Genomic DNA, 22351 nt, shown 5'->3' on the forward strand with positions numbered 1-22351 from the left:
TGATCCTGAAAAAGAAATAGGAGCAAGCAGGATTCAGAGAGCATACTCTCCTGCTCGAGGCTATGAGGATGCTGAGAGAAGCAGCACTGAAAGAAAAAGGAAGATGTGCGAGAATCATTCATTATTTCCTTGGCAAAGTAGCAAAGTTCTCTATTACAGAAAAATGGCACATAGGGTTTTATATGTCCCAGAAGATGAACACACGGCTGGCAGGTATAACTCTCAGCAACCACAGGGCTAGGTGAACTACCTACAGGTTTTGCAAGGAATATATAATTCCCAGTTAAAATCACATCAATGTGCTGGAACTTGAGATCATGTTTAAAGAAAAAATAAACATCAGAGGAACACCAGAAACCAAATTATACAGCATTATTACCCATCCCTCCTATGCCCAAAAAGGGCACCATGCAGGCCCAAAAAAGGACAAGAAATCTTAAAGCAAGTAGTTAGGGTGCATTTTCTACAAGTCGCTTTTTAGCACAGCAGTTCATTAAACTGCCTGGGTGTCCAAAGCTGCAAAGCACAGGCAAGAGCAGCCAGGACAGGTATGTCCTTGTCATTTCCATCTCATCCATGTCTCCTACACCAGGAGCATATGGCAGGAAAGCATCTAGGTGAAAAAGTGTGAAAAGGGCTGTTGTCAATTAAGCACCAGTCCCAGAAGACGGGACAGCAATGGGGAACACTTTATGTAAGTGACAGCTCCCAGGAGAGGGGAGCAGCCATAGCACAGAGCAGGACGTGATAAATACAGATTGTAGCAGGTGGTCCAAGAACTGGCTGTGATTTCAGCAACCATTTGTCCAAACCGGACGGAACTGCCTACTGCACAGCCTTGCAACAGCAGAAACCAGGCTAGAAAACCCACAAAGCAGAGCAGAAGATTCAGCAATCACAGATTGCCAGGAGATGAGTTTAATTCTGAAAAATTCCAACAGGCATCAAGAGTATAACAATAATCTAAGGTATGAACAACATGGAAGCAAACCCAAGCCTCTTGCAACAGAACCACAGATCCATGGGTTTGGCTGGGAATTGGCTCCAAAGGTCATTTAGTGCATCCCTTGCTCACAGCAGGTATAATGAGATCTTTTTGGCCAGGTTGTGTCCAGTCAAGTCAGATACCTTCAACACACCTGGGCAATGTGTTCCACTATTTCAGCATCCTCACAAAAATCCTAAAATTTTCCCAGTATCTAAATGATAAATCAAAGGCAGAGAGGGCCCTGCAAAGAGACCTACACTGATCAGAGACCTGGGCAATCACCAACTATATGAAATTTAACAAGGACAAGTGCCAGATTCTGCACCTGCGATGGGGCAACCTTGGATGTACTGACAGATTAGAGAATGAGATGCTGGAGCAGTGCTGCAGAAAGGGACTGGGGAGCACGGTTGAGGGAAAGTTGAGTATGATGAAAAGCCTGAAATTCACTCTTGTTTAGTACATTAACATTTCCCTCAGCCCATTTCTTCAGCCTGGCCAAGTCCCTCTGAATAGCAGCCATGTCTTTCTGCATTCTGACCACTATTTTGTTCCTTTTGTACTGTCCAAGCTACAGACAGATAAGCCAAATTCTTCTCTCATTTACAGCATTGAAGTTTACGAATTAGACACATTTACAATACTGCAACACTACAATGCATGCAAGCGTGTGCCTTTGTGCATGCATATACACCCACACAGATGGCTCAGAAATACTGCAGAATTTGGAGGAGCAGCTGCTATAAGTCAGGACCAAGGTATATCCGCCAAGCCTAAGGTGACAAGAGCTTTGGGCTTTCCAGACTGATGTTTCGGACTGCACCTTAAAAAGGCAGCAGCTCTTAACTTCATAAGTAATAATAAATATTTCTGAAGACATTAAAATATGCCATCAACCAAGGATCATATTATAATTATATCAACAAGTCAAATATTCCCTGATGATATGACATATAAATAACTTCACCTGAAGGTTAGGTCATGTGACATTTAACTTGTTTATCCATGTTCACATGGAATGAGTCACCATGTGTAATCACATAAACAAATTCTTCCTCAAAGAGCTTATAAATCAAGCTTATAAATCATGAATAGCATCCAAGGATCCAGTGAAGACAAACTATGTGGTCAAAAGAAACGGAAGTTATATCATACACAATATAAAATACCATCTAACTTGCACTAGCTCTTCCACATGCAATCGCTGCTTGGCAAATTGTCTGCAGCCATTTTCATCAAAGAAATAGATCACGAGGAAAGAAATACTTTTAACACGTTTCTAATGCAACTGAAAAACAGTGCTTTGCAAGTCAGTGTTTAATCCTGGCCTTTACTCAGAAATAAGGTGCAGTTTCATTTTGTTTTGGTTTTTTTTCCCAAACCAATTGTTAGACTACACTGAACATTGCTGCTCTGATAAGTTGTGGGTTGCCCCGAGCAGTGAGTGATGTATGCCCCATCCTTGGAGGTGTCCATAGCCAGGCTGGATTGAGCTCTAAGCACACCTAGTGTAAGATGTACCAGTCCATGGCAGGGGTGTTTGAACTGGATGATCTTTAAGCCCCCTTCCAACCCAAAACATTTTATGATTCTATGAACATCTTAATAGGAAGAACACCGTTTTAGTTCTCATGTGTATTTACCAGCTAAGTTAAACACTACCAATTGTCCTAATCCTGCAAATATATTACAGTGTGCTGACTAAACCGAGGGGGAAGGGCTTTTCATTCACACAAATACACAGTACCAGGTGTCCCACCTGCGGAGAAGGAGAATCTGCCATGCCTAAAGAGGTGCTCATGACTTACCCCAAACATCTGCCGAAGGTCAGGATCTCGAAAGCGGAAGGGAATGTTAGACACATGAAGACGTTTTGGAGTGGATTTGCTCTCAGTATTCTCACTGCTCTGCGTCTGTGATTGCTGTCCATCTGTCTGTGCCCCTCCTTCTGTCTGCTGAAATCAGAAAAGACAAAAATGTGTGCATGAACAGAAATCACACAATCTTGTTTCACATGTCTTGTCTACTTCTACTTAGGTATTAGCACTGCACCTGCAATGGAGCTATCTAGCTACCTGACAATTATTTTGATAAACCCAGTAGCACTTAACAATCGATCTGTTGTTCTTCCCCTCCCTTTCCATGAGTAAACACTAATGAGATCTCAGCCTCTCTCCCCTCCTATCACCTTCCAGCTTAGTAGATGTGTCTTTGGTTTTCTTAAATTGCTTCTCTCTTTTAGCCCATTCTTCCTCACTTCAGCTGCCACCATATGAAAGCACTAATGAAGAGACAGATCTTTAATATCCTGGAGCCGGGAGGTAGTACCGCCACTCTAATCTCATGTGGCAGGATGTTCATGCGATCATCAAAATCCCACAGCTGAAGTGGCAGCTCTTCACTGGGCCAATACCAGAAGTGCATCCCGAGGCAAAATGGCATCTGCTCTGTCAAGCTTCCTTCAGAGAAACATTACCCTAAAAGAAGATCTATAATTAAATGGTAAAATCCATATAGGAACAGCTTACGGATGTCTCTGATTAACTTTTCGCATACATTTAAGTGAGCTCAGGAACAGGAAACAGTCATTACCACTGCAAGACTTATAAAAACTCCAAGTGCTGCTTTTTGCTACCAATTCCACAGCTAAGAAAGGCAATTTGTTCCACTGTTCTCAAGTACTGACTGGCATGGCGAAGAGAGGTCAAGGGATACACCAGGGGTATTCACAGAAAAAGTACAAGAAGCAGGCAGAGGAATAACGGAGATCTGTGTGCCAGATGAGAGTCTTAATACCTACTGGCAAGAGAAAAGTAAGGAATAGAACTGAGCCGCTTGTGTGAGATTAGACTGAAAAATGCTAAAATTTGAGCACAGTACCAAATATAAAGGCAAGGCCCCTTTGCAAAATGGCTTGATGAGAAAATAGCATTTTTCATACTTCAGTCAGAAAGATGACCTCAAAACCTCAGAGCCACAGAAAAAAGCAGACTACAATTTGGTTGATTTTATTGCTCTTGTCCCTTTCCAAATGCATTCATTGACAGGACAAGATATTCAAAGAGCACCCACCCACTCACTCTGTCTCCTGCTGCTTGCCTCAGAACTCCTAGGAGTCAAGCTTTGACTACCCATGTGATGCACTTTTAAGTGTCATTTCAACTCTTTAGATGCCAACCTGACTTCCTCCTTAACCCATCAAGTAAAAAGAAGTCCTACAATAAGGCAAGGACTGTAATTGCTAAGTCAGTATTTTTAAGGCACTTTCAAGAAAACATGTGGGCCTTAAAGATGTAAGAGTAGGGGTGAGGGTTTTGCTGGTTTGGGTTCTTTTTTCCTCTTGTTTTAAATATGCAATTTGTGTACCAAAGATGAAAGAAATCTGAGGGGAGTTGCCCACACCAATTCCCCAACCACTGACTGGACTTGCTAGATTGCTCTGCACATCATTCAATATACAACTTCAATATAATTCACGAACATTTGGAAACATCTCTTCACAGACAAACTCAATTGGGAACACTAAGAAAGTATCTTCTGCCCAGAAATACCACTTAAAGGTAAGACCTTGAACTTGCATATTGATTACAAAGCAAGTATATATACAAAGACAAGAGCAAGCCAACAGTAAGCACTGGGGTCTTGCCATGCTGAGCAGAGCAGTGGCAGCTTTCCATTTCATTTCAGTAGAGCTGTACATGCAGCACAAAACATGTTTGATCTGGTTAACATAAATTATCTGTGATAGGAAGAATGACAATACTGCCCTGACAAGTATGTCCGCTTCCCATAGCTGTGCAAGTCGTAGGAGAAGCCTTGTAGAATGAAGCATTTTTATTTGTCTAAGACTCATTCAACCCCCAAACATCAAATTTTTGAGAAAAACTTCAGAAACTTCTTTTTGATCTTATCCAAAAGCTCTGCATGTATGACCTCTTCTCCTTCCCTCATCTCTATGACAAAAAAGCTCTCCAAACTTATAAAGAGTACACCCTAGGGGAAGAATCAATGCAGCTGGCTTGCAATTAAATCACTCCATGCTACTTAGTGGTTTTATTTTTATGCCTCCATCAGAGTCCTCTGCTCCTCAGGGCAAATCAGTCCAAGGAGGACAAAACACAGGAGAAGCTTATCTATCCCCACTGCATACAACACCTGCAAGTAAGTACTCCAAACTAACTCCCAAATATCACCAATATTCCTGCTAAAAGGGACAGCTACATTAAAATATAGGTTGCACAAGACTGGATCTGCTGTTTCCACAGTGGAGGAAGCCACAATGTTGTCTGCACTCCTCTCCCAACCATTTGCTCCCAGGCAGAGGGCAGAACTCCTTTCTTACCAAGGGTGCAATGTATCATGTACAGTGGCCTACTCAAAAGCGCTCACAGCTGTTCCTACATATGGCAGAGAGCTGCTGCCACACAGGAGTCATTCTGCTGCACATGAGATGTGTACAGTGAGACAAATGCTTCAAACTGAAGAAATGATAGAAGGAAAAAGGGATCTTGGTCCACTCTTACTTTTTAAACTGCGCTGAGAGACTCCAAATGCTTTTCATGCTTTCACATAGCCTGATTTTTCAGTAGTCATATAAAATTAAATATCTTCTTTTCTATGCTGTAGCTCCCTCATCTCTACCATTCATGGCCCTAAGGTAAGATATGAACTTTCCACCATTAGCTCAATACATTTGTCCACTGCCACACATTCAGCTACAACATAAATGAAAAAACCAGTCTCTTCAGATTTTTTTTTAACTTTTACAGTCATTGCTTGGCTTAATTCATTAGGAAGGAGATGAAAGCAAGGGCCTGGAGCCTGTTCTCAGGCACCACATAACAGAGCCTGGCAGAGTGCTACCCTGACCAAACCAGATGATGAAAGCCCTCATTTCACCAAGTGCTCACTCCCCATCTTGACTCCTTCCTCACAAGGCATTCAAGCTCCTTCTAGCCTTGTGTCAGCACTTCCCAGTGAAGAAAGAGACATCTCCCTTCTCTAGAGAGTCAGCTCAGAAGGGCACTAATACACCATTCCCTAGGTACCAATGCCTCTCATCAGGCAATAAAGACATGCTGCAGCAAAAGTCTCACATTTAGGAACAGTGAGAACTGGATTCACTGCACCTCCTCAGTACAGTCTGTGTAACATGCACCGATGCAGGTAGGTGATAATGCCATTCATGCCTGCACATGAATGCTTTGAGCTCTTCTCAAGGTCACTGAGAAGTACATCAGAGCTCAGGACAGCAAAGCATGTGCTTCAGTTTTAACTCCTTACTGCCTGTGCCCCCAGGTCAGCTCCTCCCTTACCCTGCCAGCAGCAAGGAAACACTAAGCAAGAAGAGGCAGCTGCTAGAGAAGCACGGATTATATTCGTGCACACACACGTAAAAGGGAAGGTGGACACCTAGCAACACGAGGGTGTTCCAAAAGGTTTGGGGGCAGCTCTACAACCACTTTCTCACCTCTCAGTTGGTCTCCTCTATCCTAATGCAGGTGATGAACATCCAATGTTCATCACCTCAGTAGCAGGGAGGCAGGGGCTCCAGCACCACCTGAGCTCCAAGCAGATCTCCATCTGAATGGCTAGACAGAGGGATGCCTCCCTGGTGAGCCAGACAATCACTGGTGCAACACACCAACACAGAGATTATTAATACCCAGCACATTCTGTTTCCATCTCCCACTTGCTTCTAGAACTGGAACCACTTCAGATCCAAGTTCCAGATGAACAAAAAACAACCCCCCATTCTCTCCCCCAGGAAGCAGGCAGTCCAAAATGTTGTGAATCATACTGAGGAGGTTAAGAGCCATAAATCATTGCAAAGAAAATATTTACAAAATACAAACTGTAACTAATAACTATATTTAAAAGGGGATTTGGGTGGGTTACAAAATCTAGGAGACAGACTGTGCTCACTCCACTGCTCCTCGATCACTCTTAGATCCAAAAAAAGCCAAAACCAAACACCCAACCTTGTTTGCATCAAGAGCTGAATAACTGTAGAGACAAGGACCAAAAGCTACAACTGAAAGAAGGCAATCTTCCCACCATGACACAGAGCACAGATAACGTGGAAAAATTTCTACAACTTCTAGTGAAGAACTTGTGTCAAAACAACCAGTCACCCACCAATGAACAGATACCTGCTGAGGAGGTTTCATGGAAAAACAAGTTCAGAATTAGGCCCTAGACACAAAATCCACCTCCTTCCCCACCACACTCTACTAAAGTAGGTTTGAGGTCCCACACATTCAATAGCAAATGCCATGGGAACATCAGCTGCTTAAACACTTGTTCAGCAGACATAAAACCTTAAGGCTCATTATAATTTTTCAACAGCAGTAAATCTAATTTTACATTTATATCCATGTACTTAGTTTTTCGGCGATGCCAGCAGTGTTATATTAAAAAAACAATGGGGGCTACTTACTCACACAATTAACTATAATCCAAAATATTCTGTATGCTAAAAAACAGAACAAAAAATTCCAAGAACATACCAATTAACTTCTATATGGCTTTTTACTATTTTCCATACAGTCAGGTGAATTCAGGGTATATTTTTTAGGATATATATTTTTTGTTAGTTATCTATTTTCAGACATTATGAAGCTTAAGTCATTTTATTCACTTTCCTCATTAAAGACATATCTCACAGAACACAAGCCTAACATGGCAAAGCACATAGGGAGCTTTGCTATCTGTGCTGCACAATACCTCTGATGTGTCCAATAACATTTTCAACTCAAGAATGGGTATTTCTAACAGTATTCTTTAGTGCTTTTTTTTTTCTTTTCCCTCTCAACGAAGGAGTGAAATGGAGCCCTGTGAAAGGCCTGCTCTGCTGTTCAGATTGTCAAACCTTTTGTGAGCAGTTCCAGCCCATCGCTCACAAAATAGGGATGCCCTGACAAGGTGAAGGAGACATCAAAATTTCCCAAGCTAGTGGTCACCCCTGGACTGCTCCACTATCAAGAGCAGAAGAACTGCCACACAGTGACAGACTTAAGATCCATCCAGCCCATTATCTTCATTCTAACAGCAGCCAAATATGTGGCATCTGTGGAAGGATGTAAGAACAAAGCAAATGCTTGCAGACTTTTCTCCAGCAAACTAAGCCAGATGATGTCTCAACTTGCAAAGCATCCCATGGACAAGAGCTGCAATGCTAATTTCTTCATTATATGGAAAAAATAAGTAGCAAACCCTGCTCTTTTTTTCATACACGGCACCCAGTTATTTCCCACCTGTGAAAACGGGAAAGCTCCATATTTAGTTGCCTTACCATCCAATCTTCTATGTACTTGTCATATACCTTTATTCTTGACAGCTCTTTCTGTAAGTGAAGATTTCATTTCTTCGCATAAAAAACCTGCTACATCCCTTTCATCATCACTTTTATCCTTCCCTGTGCTTCTGCTAGATCTGCTAAAACCTTTGAGAGATATGTAGAATTATCACAGCTATATACTCTAACATAATGATATTTGTTGATTTATTTCCCATTTCTCATTTTTAAATCTGCCTCACTAGACACAAGTCTGCAAGTGCTGACAATCAGCCTCATATTCAAAGCAAACTCTTGATGTAAACGTCAAGGTTTGCAACCTCAAGACAGCAATTTCTAAGCTGAGTTGGCCAAACAATCAGCAGCAAACTACTTATTCGAAGCTAGTTCTTCCTCATGTCTACCTGCTCAGCACTATCAGAAGATAACTGATGATATTCATTAAACATATTCTTTACCTGAAATACCTCACATAAGCAATTGTTTTAATTACTAAAGAGATGAAAAGTAATTACAGTGGAAAATTTTGCAAATTCAGTCTAGACAAGAAATACCCACAGGGAAGTCATCATTATAACATCGTTCATGTGTTGCAAAAGTCAGTTGAGGAATCCTTGGTGTTGTTGGCTCTCTTCTTTCTAAGCCCTTGCTAGATGTACGAGGCACAGCCAGATGACCAAGCACCTTCTCTATCTTGCTTCTGAACATGACACATATGGGCCCCCCACCACAAATGTGTCTTCTTTGAGAAATCGAAGTTAATATCCCTTTATGGTATAGCAGATGAGTTAAATACGTTTCAGTACAGCACATCAAGAAGGAGACATGATGCTCTGTAATCAAATAATGCTTTATACTGGTTCATGACAACATAACTCCGAGGCGACAGCACCTGCCATTTTCAGGCAAAGTAATTTACATAAACTTATTCCTCTACTTCTATACCTCCAGCTGCATTCCATAATTTATACAGACATACAAATTCTTCCCTCTGACATTAACAAGAGAAACAAGTTGAATAATCAGCTTGCAGTAGTAAGTGCATTGCATTTACTATCAAGCAAGCTTTTTTAGTTCAGCAGATGATTAATCTTCCCTCTGCGGGTAGAGTACCAAGAGACGCAGAGAGCTGACAATTGCTCTCGGCTTCTGGCCATGCTCTCCACATGCTTACCTTGCAACAACAGCATTTGCTGGATCCCTCCAAGAGCTGCTCTAATTCATTAACCCAGCAAAAGAATTGGACAGGTTTCTGCCAGGTCAGTGAATTAAAGTGGCTCACGTAAGGAATGCCAGAGACAGTAAATAGGAGTGGGAGTTTGCGCTTGGAGCCAGATCTCTCCTTTCTGACAGCAGTGAATCTCTTAGATCAGCTCAGCTGCTAGAGGTACTGCAGCCTAATTAGCATCTCCCCTTGCAGCTAACTGTGATGGGTGTTTCCATTAGGGATAAGAGCACTAAGGTAAACGAAGAAGGGGGAAGGGGGAAGAAACCAGGCAGCCCAGCACCATTAGTGAAATGCTGTGCGTCAACTGTTTAAGAGAAGGGCTGCAACAGGCAGACCAAGCAGGCCAAATAAGGTCCTGTACCTCAACCTATTTTTAATTCAGGTCTTTCAGCTGTGCTTTGGGACAGTATCAAGAGAAAGGACAAATGCATGGGCATGAAGATGGAGAGGTCTTCCACATGCCAGGCAAAAAACAAAGCCCACAGATGTGACTTGATCCTAAAATAGAGATTCCAAAATATGAAGCTGTTTGTATTACACCAACTACTGTGCCAATTTTGTTTCCATGCCCCAGTCCTGAGACTGAATGCTTTCCACTACTTTCAGACCTCCATAACCAAGCTAATCCTCAGCTCATGACACCAACCAGTCACTCCCCTTTGTTCAGGGCTTCAGACTGCATAGGAAGGCATGGATTTCGATTCTCAAAGTTTATTTTACTTAAGTTCACTGCTGATCTTTGACCTCAGGCTCCCAGACCACTGTCTTTTCACTCAGACACTACTACTAATCTCAAATCATTCTAGCTAAACAGCCAAGTTTCTATGAAAAGGTGCCCCCAGTGGGTGTCTTAAGGACCCTGTTACGGCCCATATTACATCGCTGTGTAACATCCTACCAACAAGATCAAGGCCTCTTTCTATTAGCGACCTTTAAGGTACCCCCATGTTCTTTGTAACTTTTGCAATTATCCTAAAGGCTATCAGCCTGAAAAACAGGAAAGGTCCGTATCTGACCACACCTTTTGCTATCTCTTTCAGTCGTGCCAACACAACCAATCACAAGCCTTGCTCTTAAAAGCAAGCAGGGAACTTATCTGTCCAGCTGAAGGAATTTCTGAATCATCCCATGGGAGCACAGGCTTCAAGTCAGCAGCTAAAAGATCCCCTGGCTGTTGAGTCTGGGGTATCACCCTCACACAAGTGACAGCAGCTGTGCTTGACAGTTAAAATAATGGGAGGGAAGGCTCATGCCTCACCTGTGATGGCTTTTTGCTCTATTAAAGTTAGCACTTTTGTTTGAGCAAGATGGTAAAATGGTTAAAGGAGAAGCCTTAAAGCGTAACAGTCTAGTCCACATATGTGTCAAACAAGTAATAGCCAACACACGGGATGGACAAAATGCTTAACATTAGCTGTAGATGTTTAGGATGAAACAACCAACCTGGTTCTGTTGTATTTTAACAGCATTCTTTAACTTGAGTAACTACTGAGCCTTCTTGCTTCCCTTAGGTCCTACATCATTAATCAGCATACTGAGGAGAAGAAAAGTTACAAGAAATTACACCCTAAAGGCAGCCCACAGAATCAAAATAACTTCATAGAGGAGTCCTAGACAGAAAGATAAAGAGACCTGGAAGATCCAAGTGGATGTGAAAGTCTGGCGTGTGAAAAGCCCCCGGTTGAAGCAATTTACCCCTGCTCCCACAGGTTTCTTCATGTGCCACCATCTGGGATCCTCTGGGTTTGATCAGTCTCAGGCATAGCAGCCACAGCAACGCCCTTGTGTGTGCCCTTAGCCTTTCCCAGCCAGCTATAGCCATAAGCCTGACTCTGCATGCTCAGCTTGCACGTCTTTAACCACATCAAACGGTCACTCCAGACGTGCACACCTGCTTCCAACAGCCAGTACAAGTGCTATGTGTTATTCAGCCTGTTTCTTGGATAACCCCCTGCCAGTCAGGCTCCTTCCACAGACTCCCAGCAACACCACTGCCTGCCAGCAGTCTCCCAGCAACACTCCCTCCCACACAGATGGGCTCCCAGTCCCTCCTCACAGGCTAGCCACAGGCTGCGGGCTCCTTGGAGCCAGCATTAGTTGATGAAACACAGAGCTTGGCCCTGCAGAGCCACAGAGATGGCTCCTAATATGGAAGAGGAGCAGGAAGGCTGGCAAGAGCTTACATCCAAGGTCAAGGCTAACATCATTTCCATTAAAAAGAAATGCTCTTAAGCTCTGGACAAGGATGGGAACAGAAAAAAACACACGGGGAAAGCCACTGCCCTGTTTTTTATTCCCTGTTTCCAGCTTCCTCATCCAACTGGCAGTGCCTGAGGTAGCTGTTTGCTGGAGATGGGCAACCCAAATCTTATGTGTTGGAATGGTATCAGACAATCTGGTCCTAAAATGATGACTTGCATTTCTGAACATGGCATCAGCGCTTGGTTTTATTTCCTGTGTGGTCTTTCCTTATCTACTTTTTTTTTGCCAAGTAAGGCACCCTGAGTTCCTTTTGCACACTACCCATGTGTCTTACAGAGTGTGTACTTTTTCAAGATGCCGAAGTTGTGGCATTCCCAGGAAGAAATCCAAGGTATCTTATCAAAGTCATGACCAATGGCACCAACCATGCAGCCACTGCCCACTGCAGAAGGAGCACAAGAACACATCAGGAACCATGAGCATTTGAGCCAGCACCATCAATTCCTCCAACCGTTGGCACTGAATTCATTCAGTACTTACCTGGGGGAAAAAAATAATCTCTACAACCCAAACACCAACTACAAGTAAAACTGAAAGCATTAACAGATTAAATCCGCCCCTGAGCGCCGAAGGCTCTCACCATAAGGCTCTTTATTAGGAAGTTAAGTCTTAACAAGTGGCTTAAGGGGTGGATAAAGCTTTTCCTGGGATAATCTGCCAGCATGTTGTCCAGTGCCAGTTCCAACCCATGGAAAAAAGAAAGAAAATATGTAAGATGATGAAAATCTTGGTTTGGCAAATGGATGACCAGTAACTGAGAGCTCATCTCCTATCCTTGCTCCCTGAAGCTCCCTGCTGTCTTCAGAAAGTCAAAGAAAACTAATTTTCTACTCTGTTAGCTTCCTGAAAACACAACCACATGGGGATTACACCTAAGATGCACGTGCTCACCCTAATTCTTTGTACTGTCAACCCTCCAGAATTTGCCTCCATCACATCTATTTGAACCATTCGCCAATTAACACAAAGTAATTAACACTTTTCTAAGAGAATGTCTTTAGACAACGCCACCATGGTAAAACCATAATGATCATGATTTCAAGTACTACTGCTCTCTGCAGGCACCAATTTACAAGGGGAGCATGCAAAAGGGGAAACCCAGTAATGGAAGTTCAGAAGCCACATTTTATTTATAATTCTCTCCTTTCAAGTCTACTGCTGGTTTGCCGCACACTTGAGAAACACCAGTCTAATCAGCGGCTGCTTTTCCCAAAGCATTGTGCCGCTCTGGCTGGGCACCCTGTGCACTTACTGCAAGAGATCCGTTCTGCGTGCTGGCCGTGTTCGTGCTCTGCTCTCCATGCGGCTGCGTGCTTCCGTAGAGTGTCAGATTGTGCTCGCTGGTCTGGCCTGCATAGTCCTGAGTGTGTGGCACCCCATACTCTGTGGGAATCCCATTCTGTGGGGGTGGCGGAAATGGGATTGTGGTGAATGGCTGCACCATTGCATCAGGAGTTGCTGATGGCTCCTGGTTACCCTTAAGAAAGGAAAAAGGAGAAAACAGCTTTATACTACAGAAGATGGATCAAAACATCAGCCTGAGAAATAACACACACGTTCATGTGAATATCCCACCCACCGTCACCATAGTATTCCACAGTCTTCTATTATCTCTCCTATCAAAAAGCACATGCCTTGCTCCTCTGAGCCATGACACTGTTTTCTTAATCTTTTCAGGGCAATTTTCTTGCTACTGGGTGGCATATAGCGAACAAATTACAGGGTTTGCAGATTGCATACCCCTGTGATCTCACACAAAGCTTTACACACAGTAAGGTATTATTTCAGAAGAGGAAAGAGGCACTCACACATTGGAACAGAGAAGGAAACATAGAAGAACAGGGTTTCTCAACATCCCTAAAAATACCATAACTGGGTCCATCTCCTCCAGCCTGACCCTCATCTCTCACAAGCAACCCCACAAGCAAGCACATCATGTGGTTCAGAGCACACCTCTCTGTTATGTTACAGTGATAAAAAGTACAGTTTTTAAAATCCATCTGTGCAGAAGCCCCCTCCTTTGCCCTGACAGCACTGCGTACACAGCACAGGTATCTGTTGCTAGAATATCCCATTTGCTTCTTGCTGGCCATGCAGGAGACACCCAAGAGCTGTAGGGAAACAAGCTGAGATCACAAGCCAGCCGCACAGTCACTCTTTCCCAATACTGAGCATCTCTACAATCATGCAAGGCATTAATTACCCACTTCTGCCTGAGCTTAGGGTATCCCACAGAGACCTCTTGCATAGTGGACTTCTTAGAAGCTTTTAGCACTGTCTTAGATGTAGCTAACACCAATCAGATGACTCAGAAACAAAGAACTGACCATGCAAAAGATATCCCCAGAAGACAATAAAACTGCTACCCCACCATGTCAGAAAACCACAAGAAGGAAACAAAAAAGCATGCAGCCTTATAGCCTCTGCAGGGATCTCACCAAGGGGGGAGCTGCATTCAGCCACCCGGGGTGAAGGAGAACAGCCTTGACATTGAAGCCCAACCCTGAGAAGCCCAGGCTGCTGCACCGCTCCTACTGCTTTCACCGCCGCAGCAGAAAAAAATCCACAGAAAAGATTTATGATAGGAGGGCTGTTTGATTTATGTGCGTGTCAACAGACTAATCCTGATTTTAAATTTTGGCTGCTGTTCCAGCCCTGGGTCCTCCCCCACAAAGCCTAGAGGTGCTCGAGGCTATTCTGACACCAGCATGCTCAAATCAATGGAGTAAAAGCGAAACAGACCTTATCCCGTGGATAGGAAAGGCAGAGTGGGAATTACCAAGCAGCCTTTCAGCAGAGAGCATGCAGGGGCTGACGGACCTCCAAAGAAGCCGGACAAACCTTTCAGTCCCTTTATCAGCCTACCTGCAGCTTTCCCTTCCGGGCGGAGGAAACAATGATAAACGCAGTGCACCTCTAGCCAGAGCCAGCACCAGGTCATTCAGACACTGGCTGAATCCCAAATTTGCTCTGACATTAGTCTATCTGGTCTGCCTCCCCTGGGGGCCACGTGGCCATGCGCTCCTGCAGCTGGGGAGAAGGAGAGGGAAGGGCATTCAATACCACTTAGCAGAGCCGAGCTGCAGCCTTGGCCCGTGCTGAAGAACGGACGGTTTCAAGTCCAGCCTTGCTGCCTGCAGGAACACAAACTCCGCAGTCTTATCTGAGAAAGAAGAATTCAGGCAAGCATGCCAGCCGTGGCCAATGCTCAGCTCCTTGCACGCACTCCCCCAAGCAGTTGCAGCCCTGCGTCGTGTGCTCACAGCTCTGCAGAGGTTTTTTCACGCATCAAGCACATTTTCTAAAAGCAGGACAGGATTTTTGTTTCCCCCTCAAAAAAGGAGGGCAGCTCCACCAGCCCTCCAGTTCTGCTCATTCCTTTGCTATTCTCAGCTTCAAAGCAAGCCACTTCTGACTCGATCATCAAGATCTGCAGAGTGAGTTCTAAAGCAGGAGGCAGGACAGGCAGAACGATGGCCATCCCACTGCAAAGCAGGTAGCAGGAATCCTACTGCTCACCTGCTCAGGCCGTTCGTACCCTGACATGACAGCTCCATTCTGTCCAGGTACTGTCTCCTTTCCAAGCTCCTCTGTTTACAGTATTTAATTGTATTTGATGCTCTGTGTTCTTCTGTACAGCCCACATTGTCTGCCCCCCTTTCTAATGTTTCAAAGAGGAGCTAAATAGGAAACTGACTTTTTCTTTCCAATGAAAAATTTTTCCACAGGAAAAATGGAGGAGCAGAAACCATTTCCAGTCTTCTCAGAACAAGCTAGATTTCCAAATCAGCAGCATCCCAGGTCATAGGAAGAGAATGCCGATTAGCCCGAAAGAGAACCTATTCTGCCATCCTGTCAGCAGTGCAGGCCTGCTCCCCAAAGGACATAGTCCACCATTCTGCACAACCTCACTCTTGGACTGTTTAAAATGCCAGCCCAGGAACCTTACATAATCTTATTTTCATTGTTTTACCGCTCAATTAATAGATTTCAACCTTTTAAGTATTTTCTCTCCTTTCTTCAATTACCTATCTACAAATGTTTGAAGGATGAAAAATGCTTACTCTCTCTCCTCTGTTGCTTATGGCATTTTGACAATACATATTTATTTTGAGTTTAATCACACCTCTCAAGCCAAAACAGCCTGGTAACTTTATTTATTACTTCTCTCTGACCTTCCTAAGGCTTCTCAAAGAAGGATTTCTGGTGCAGAATAAAATGTTTTGTCACTCCCCCACTCCTCAAATCACACTAACATGCAAAAATCATCTTTTATTACAAATGCATCCTTCATTTAATGTCTCAGGTTATCTGGAGATCTATCATTATTATATTTGTCCAGGTTTCATCATCCCATGGAGTATCTGTATCTCAAATTATTTTTCTCTTGATATGATTATGGACGTATTTCCCGTCTGATTTTCTTTTTGTAATTTTAATTTCCTTTGATGCTTTAGAATTACTTTTTTCCCCCGTTTCCACTAGCGTCACCAGAAAAGGACTCCTGATGAGATCTCTGCAGGTTTCACAGCATACTGATATCCTCCAAACCCAGAAGAGATTCTACCTCTTCTGCTATTCTACCAAATTTCAACATTTACACAACACTTCATATTTTCAAGAGCTAACACAGAACACACACAAATCCTGTTAATCTTCAAATACAGAACCTGAATACTTTCCCCGACTTTTAAACCACCACATAAGATTCTGCATTTAGGGGTGCTGCTTGTTACACTTCTCAGGAGGCATAGAGAGAATGGAGAAACCCTCACATTTCCAGGTAAAGTATTTTGTCTATCCAGTCTTGACATACCTCACTGCATTGCCAGTCCTGCCTGTTTGAGCTCATGAAGATGTCTTAAACTTACTCAAATGCAACAAGAAACCCAGATAATCATGTCCAAGAGCAGTCACCAGCCCCAAACTCACACATGGATGCACAAGACTAGGAAAACCTGGGTGCAGCCTCCCACAATAACTACTACCATCTTAAACTTCTGTGATGGTATGAAATAAATTTTAATCCATGTTCAAGAGCAGACAGACACCTTTCTTGGCCACAATGCATCAGGCTGGCAGTCTCCAGGAGGTGAATGTGAGGGACATTTGGTTGCACAAATAATTTTGGCAGTTCCAAATTAACTGATTAGCTCTGCCAGTTTGTGCTGCCATGCACCAACCATGATAGCTGCCATCCCATGCTCAAACTGGGAAAGGCTGCTCAGTGCAAGTGAAACAGTGCAATAAACATACTCTTAAAAAAAAAAAAACACCAATAAAACCACACTTCGGTAGATCTATGCTGACCTATAGTTCAAAGAAAAGCAATAATTCCTGTGTTTTCTATTCCTTCTGATGCTCTGTTTCCAGAGAAATCATTCATTCACATCAGGCAGGAATTCAAAGCAGCTGCCCCCTTGCAAAATGTTGATATCTGATTCATGAGCACCCAAGCCCTCAAGGCACAAGAAGAATATGGTTACCCATCTGGACTCTGCTTTCAGGCCCCTATTCTCAGCCCTACAAAGGTCCAGTCATGTCCTTGCAAGTGCCAACTTTCTTCCTTAAGTCAGGGGTTTGCCTACACAGATCAGCACAAACCCATCCCACACTTTGTTTAAAAAACAAATGAGCTAAAGAAGTGAAAAATCTCTAATGGGGACACATTTCTAAGAGCTTATGCAGCTTTAAGTTAATTAATGAACTTTGCAGCTCCAAGCTAAGCGGAGGAAGGATGAGTAACTGATGAGTAACTGCACGTGGAGATACCTTGTGGAAGGTGGGAGCTGGGGACGACAACTAAACAAGGAGCAACGTGGTTCAGTAAATGTGACACAGGATGAATTCTTTCAGCAGACAGCAGGTGGTGATCCAAGATCACGGCACTGGAGCGCCAAGAGCAAGCACCAGAAATGCACACAAAGGCCTCCTGCTTCCACAAAACTGTCCAAGATCAGTCTGTTCTGTGAAGGAGTGTTTTTGTTTTCCTCATTATAGAAATGGGTGTAAGTAGAGGGATATAAAAGGAGCCTTATAGCAGTGCAGCTCCAGATCTCTTCTATATTGCTATGCCATACTATGCAAAGATAGTAAAGCCTAACCTGCCAAATAAAAATTATACTCCTGGTAAAGCTAAACTAGTAAAATTTCTGCATGAACATGGCGAACTGCCACAAGGTAACTGATCTGTGCTATCCATAACCCTACTGTGAGTCATCAGCACCACAGAAAGGTGCAGGGAAATGGTACAGCACATAAACATCGAACAATCACTTAAAAATGCCTTTGAACTCTGCTAACCCCCAAATCACTGGGATGTGGGTATAAGCCTATTAGTGGAATGGGGTTTCTAACACATATGTCCTCACTGAACTAATTTTATGAATCCTCAAAGCAACTGACTTGCAGCTAACAGAGGCAATTAACCTGTTTGTGAAGACCAGAGTTCCAGGCTACGACTGTTTGCTCTCTGCACTAACCTAATCCCTTCTGTAAACAGCAAAAATGTTTGGAGCTGGGATCTGAAGAGCCTGTCAGGAACCTGGAGCTGCTGCCCACCCTCAGCTCTCTGTAAGAAAGGGATCCTTTTGAGTGAAGGGAATGTGAGGACCCTGCTGTCTCTCCTAGAACACAGGTCACAGCCTCCTGTCACGGATGCAAACATCACACATGCAAAGAACTGCTCCCTCCCTGTACAAAGACAAGAGAGAAAGAGCTTACCATACAAGGCTGCTGCTTAGGAGTATGAGAATAATTAATTAATTAATAATGGGCTGTGCTGTCCCCAACCACCCTTCTCACAGATCAACAAAAACTGCAGTAGCAGGGTCTCTTTCCCAGTCCCTTCCAACACAGTCTCCCTTCCCAGTTCTCAGCTGCAGCTTCAGAGGGGCTCTGACTGGAGCTGCCACCATCCCACCTCCAGCTGTGCACTCCTGCCCTCTCTCCCCTGCCAGCCTCTGCCCACCACTGAGCCCTTTCAGCACATATCCCAGGAAAAAAAAATTACTCACTTTTTATTGCCAGGTTAGTTTTGTTCCCAGTTAAGAGCGCTGAAACAGCTTGGCAAGGAGCTGGAGGAGAAGCAGAGCCAGAAAGGACAGGGGGTGGAGAAGCTGGGGAGGGAAGGGCCATGGGCACCAGCACTTAGATGAGCTCAGGCTGCCAGGGAGCCGAAGTCTCCAGCATGCATTAACCCTCTTCACAGGCAATCCCACAATTTGCCCGCTGATAACAAATGTATCAACAAGCACTTTCTTATCTAATGGCAATGGATACAAAGCAGTGGGAATGATGCTCCCCACACACACCAGGAGCTCCAGCATTATCCCTTCCCAAAAAAACCACAGGCTGGGGCATTCATTACATCAAAGATAGATTCCACCCTACACTGGTGGCTCTCACAGCACATGGAACCTATGCCTGGGCTTTTAAAACTCTGCTTTTGCTCTTTATGGCCATGAAGATACTTGAACATGAGACAAAGTGATGTACAGAATGATCAAGTGATTGCTTTGCAACAACCCAGACACCCCAAAACAGCGACTTGGCCATGCCAACCCTGCAGGTGCCCACAAACACGATACAAGCTCTCTATTCCAAAATACAGCAATAACACTTTCTCCATTGTGGTCATTTCATTACAGATTAGCTTCTGAATGGGAAGAGTGGGTAAAATGCCTACAGAAAAGAAATCTGGGGGTGAAAAGGATATATACAAAGGATACAGCCATCTCATATCCTTCATCTTTGTACAAACCCGTTCCTGGGTTCAGAGGGGTATGCGACCCTAACCTGACACCCACTCTCCACACTACAAAGGCATTTCTGTAACTCCAGAGAGCAAGACTGACATGCCTGTGTGTCTGGGACACAGACTGATAAAATCAACACTCTTTCTTGGTGTGGGTTGATCATAAAAGCACCTTGAAGAGGATCACAGTAATAAGGGGTTTTGTATTTCATCTGCACATCTGGAGCTTGATCTTCATTTGATCTATGACACACTGCGGTAATAGAAAAGGATGCTGGGTTTTGACTCTACTGTCATGGGCACAAGAGCAATTCCTCCTGAATCCTCCCAAAGGCAAACCTTAAACCTAGGTAGTTCTGGAAACATCTGCCAGAATTTTATGGTAGTTTTGTTAAAATAAAGAGAAGCTAAGTTCATGGATACACTTTTTAAAATTACATCTGATGTACTTACTCAAGAAATGCCTTTTCCACTAGGTTAAGTAAAGCTTCAGTAAGCTAATCTTGCACCAGTGGAAAAAAAAAAATCTAACAAGAGATGCCTGCACTCACACTTGTACCTAGCTAACCATTTAAAGGCATGTCTCCTTCAACTTCCTGGTGCAAGCTTGCACTAGATTATCTAATCTTCCCCTTCATAGATATGTAAAGCAAGGGAAGAACAAGTTATCTTCCAATACACACTCTATTATTCCAGGCCACCAGAAAGTGTTCTGTAAAATAAAGCAGCTGGCCTTTTTTTTTTTTTTTAATGTGTTTAAGAACTTTATGGAAAAGAAGTTCAAGCCCCCCTTTTGTAGGAATGGATAAAAGAAAATGATAGTCTTATCTTACTGTTATACACAGGAAGCACTCACTCATCCCCATGCTATCATCACTTCCAGTAATGGCCAATTTTTGCTCTACCCCTATGCACAAATACAGGCACTCATGCACACTTGGTAAGATGCCCTCAGGCAACCTGCAAAGAGGTTTCCTGTTGGATACAACCAAAGTCTTAGAGTTACGCAACATTAATAAGGCCCAGGGCCACATCTACTTACCAGCCTGAAACATACTTTCCAAATTTTAAAAAGCACTGATTTCTGCTCCTGAAATCTACATTATTCCCCACTAAAAAAAAAAGTTAAATGCTACTGGCACAAAATCATCCAACAAATGCTTTCAATCCATTCATGCTCTCTGGGGTTGATTAGAGAGAATTGTGCTTCAGGAGACATCAGGGTCCCAACATCTGTTTGCATTCCATATTAGGAATTAACTACCTCTGAGAATTACTGGGGAGAAGGAGGTAAGGATGGAGAACAAAGGAGAAAGTTACCAGGATGGATACATCCCCAGCAACAAAGCCAGCAATTAAGAGAAAAGCTTAGGCTCAATTTTTTGGTCCAGACTGGTCCTTTAGCACCTACCCTGGTTGTGTTCTTCCCAGCTCTGCAACTTTCCAAGTGACTATTTTCCACTCAACATTCATGGTCAAACATTCTTGAGGAAAAAAAAGATTTCCGTAAGATGACTAGCTTTCAACAAATCCGCATGAAAATAAAGTCTCAAAATGCTACGAATCAAGTCCTCCATAAATCCAGCAGGCACCCAGGGTGGTACAAGCATGTCCCACACAAGAGATATTACTCCTCTGTCAGGCAAAGACAGCTAAGTTTCTTCTCTGGGAACAGAATTTAAATGAGTCACAGCTATGGAACAGTGCGCTGCAGATGTGTCACGTATGTTTAATCCAAGCTAGCTGCCATCAACTATTCAGCAGATTAGCAAACCAATCACACTCACTATTGCATGACTGTGGATCCTCTCAGGGAAGCAGCAGAAACAAGAGGCCAGTGGTGGGGAAACAATGGTTAACTGCTTTTCAGGAGAGGTCCATGGTTGCAGCAGGATAGCTGGGTACTATGTGATACTTTTGATGGTACAGAGGACCTGCCTGTGCTGGTTTTCTGCCTTACTTCAGAGACAGTTAACCAATGGTTCCTGGTGCTCTGTAGAAAAAGAAGGACTACAGAACATGGAAATGTAACAGGGAAGAAGATACCACCTGGTCCCGTGGTATCTCTTGACCAGACTGGCACAGTAGTGTCACAGTTACCATCTCCTCAGCTAATTCTGCAGTCAGATTGCTCACTTCAAACAGCTTTGTTTCAAGGTAGAGGGTAACTCACCAGCTGATGTATTTCAGAAAACCAGTATCTGCTTCTCCAACCCCAATCAAGGACCTAGCTGGACAGATAAGCAATTTTTCATCTTGTCTCTGCTCTGCAAATGGACTATTGCTCCGTATCTGCAAGTACATTACCAAATCTCAGTGAGTGCGTACTCCTGCAACCTCAAGAACCCAGATGGATTTCCTGAATGTTTAAATCCTTGTGAAGCTCACTCAGCCCTTTAGAAAGATTTGTATCTACTTTAGTGACAAGGATTTCTCAAAGCCCTCGCTATGTTACACAGCTATCTGCAATAGACTCTTCCAGATCTCTCTGTATTTCCAATGTTCTTCTAGGAAAGATTTTGAAGATTACTTTTGGTATCAGGCTTTCCTGTCCTTCTTTTCCCTGTTGTGAAGGCAATGAGCTGAAGAGAAGTAGTGAGCTGTGCAGAGGGGCTGCTCTGAGCTGACCTGGCTCCTGGAGGAAGAACAAACCTCAAACCCCTGTCAGGCAGCTTCACTTACACTGGCCCCTTCAATCCCCCAGATTTCAGCAGACAGCAGGGAAGTCTTCCCGCCTGCCTGCACTAACTCTAGCACCATACTGCAAAAAAGCAGCCCTGCCTCTGCTGCAAGAGCAGGAGGAGGAAGAAAGAAGAAAGC

The 22351-nt window shown here is 43.6% G+C and overlaps 1 protein-coding gene across 11 annotated transcripts in view; it reads right to left on the reverse strand.

Annotated features, from left to right (window-relative positions):
- RBFOX2 (RNA binding fox-1 homolog 2) overlaps positions 1-22351 on the reverse strand; it is a 170129-nt gene that overhangs the window by 47484 nt on the left and 100294 nt on the right. For all 11 annotated transcript variants that reach the window (XM_077783381.1, XM_077783383.1, XM_077783380.1 and 8 more), the window contains 2 exons: positions 13028-13252; positions 2797-2943 (listed from right to left, as the gene is read on the reverse strand). In XM_077783381.1, the coding sequence (XP_077639507.1) occupies positions 2797-2943; positions 13028-13252 (372 nt within the window). The remainder of the gene's footprint in view (positions 1-2796; positions 2944-13027; positions 13253-22351) is intronic.

This window comes from Lonchura striata, chromosome 5 (assembly GCF_046129695.1).
Source record: "Lonchura striata isolate bLonStr1 chromosome 5, bLonStr1.mat, whole genome shotgun sequence".
Classification (NCBI taxonomy): Eukaryota; Metazoa; Chordata; class Aves; order Passeriformes; family Estrildidae; genus Lonchura; species Lonchura striata.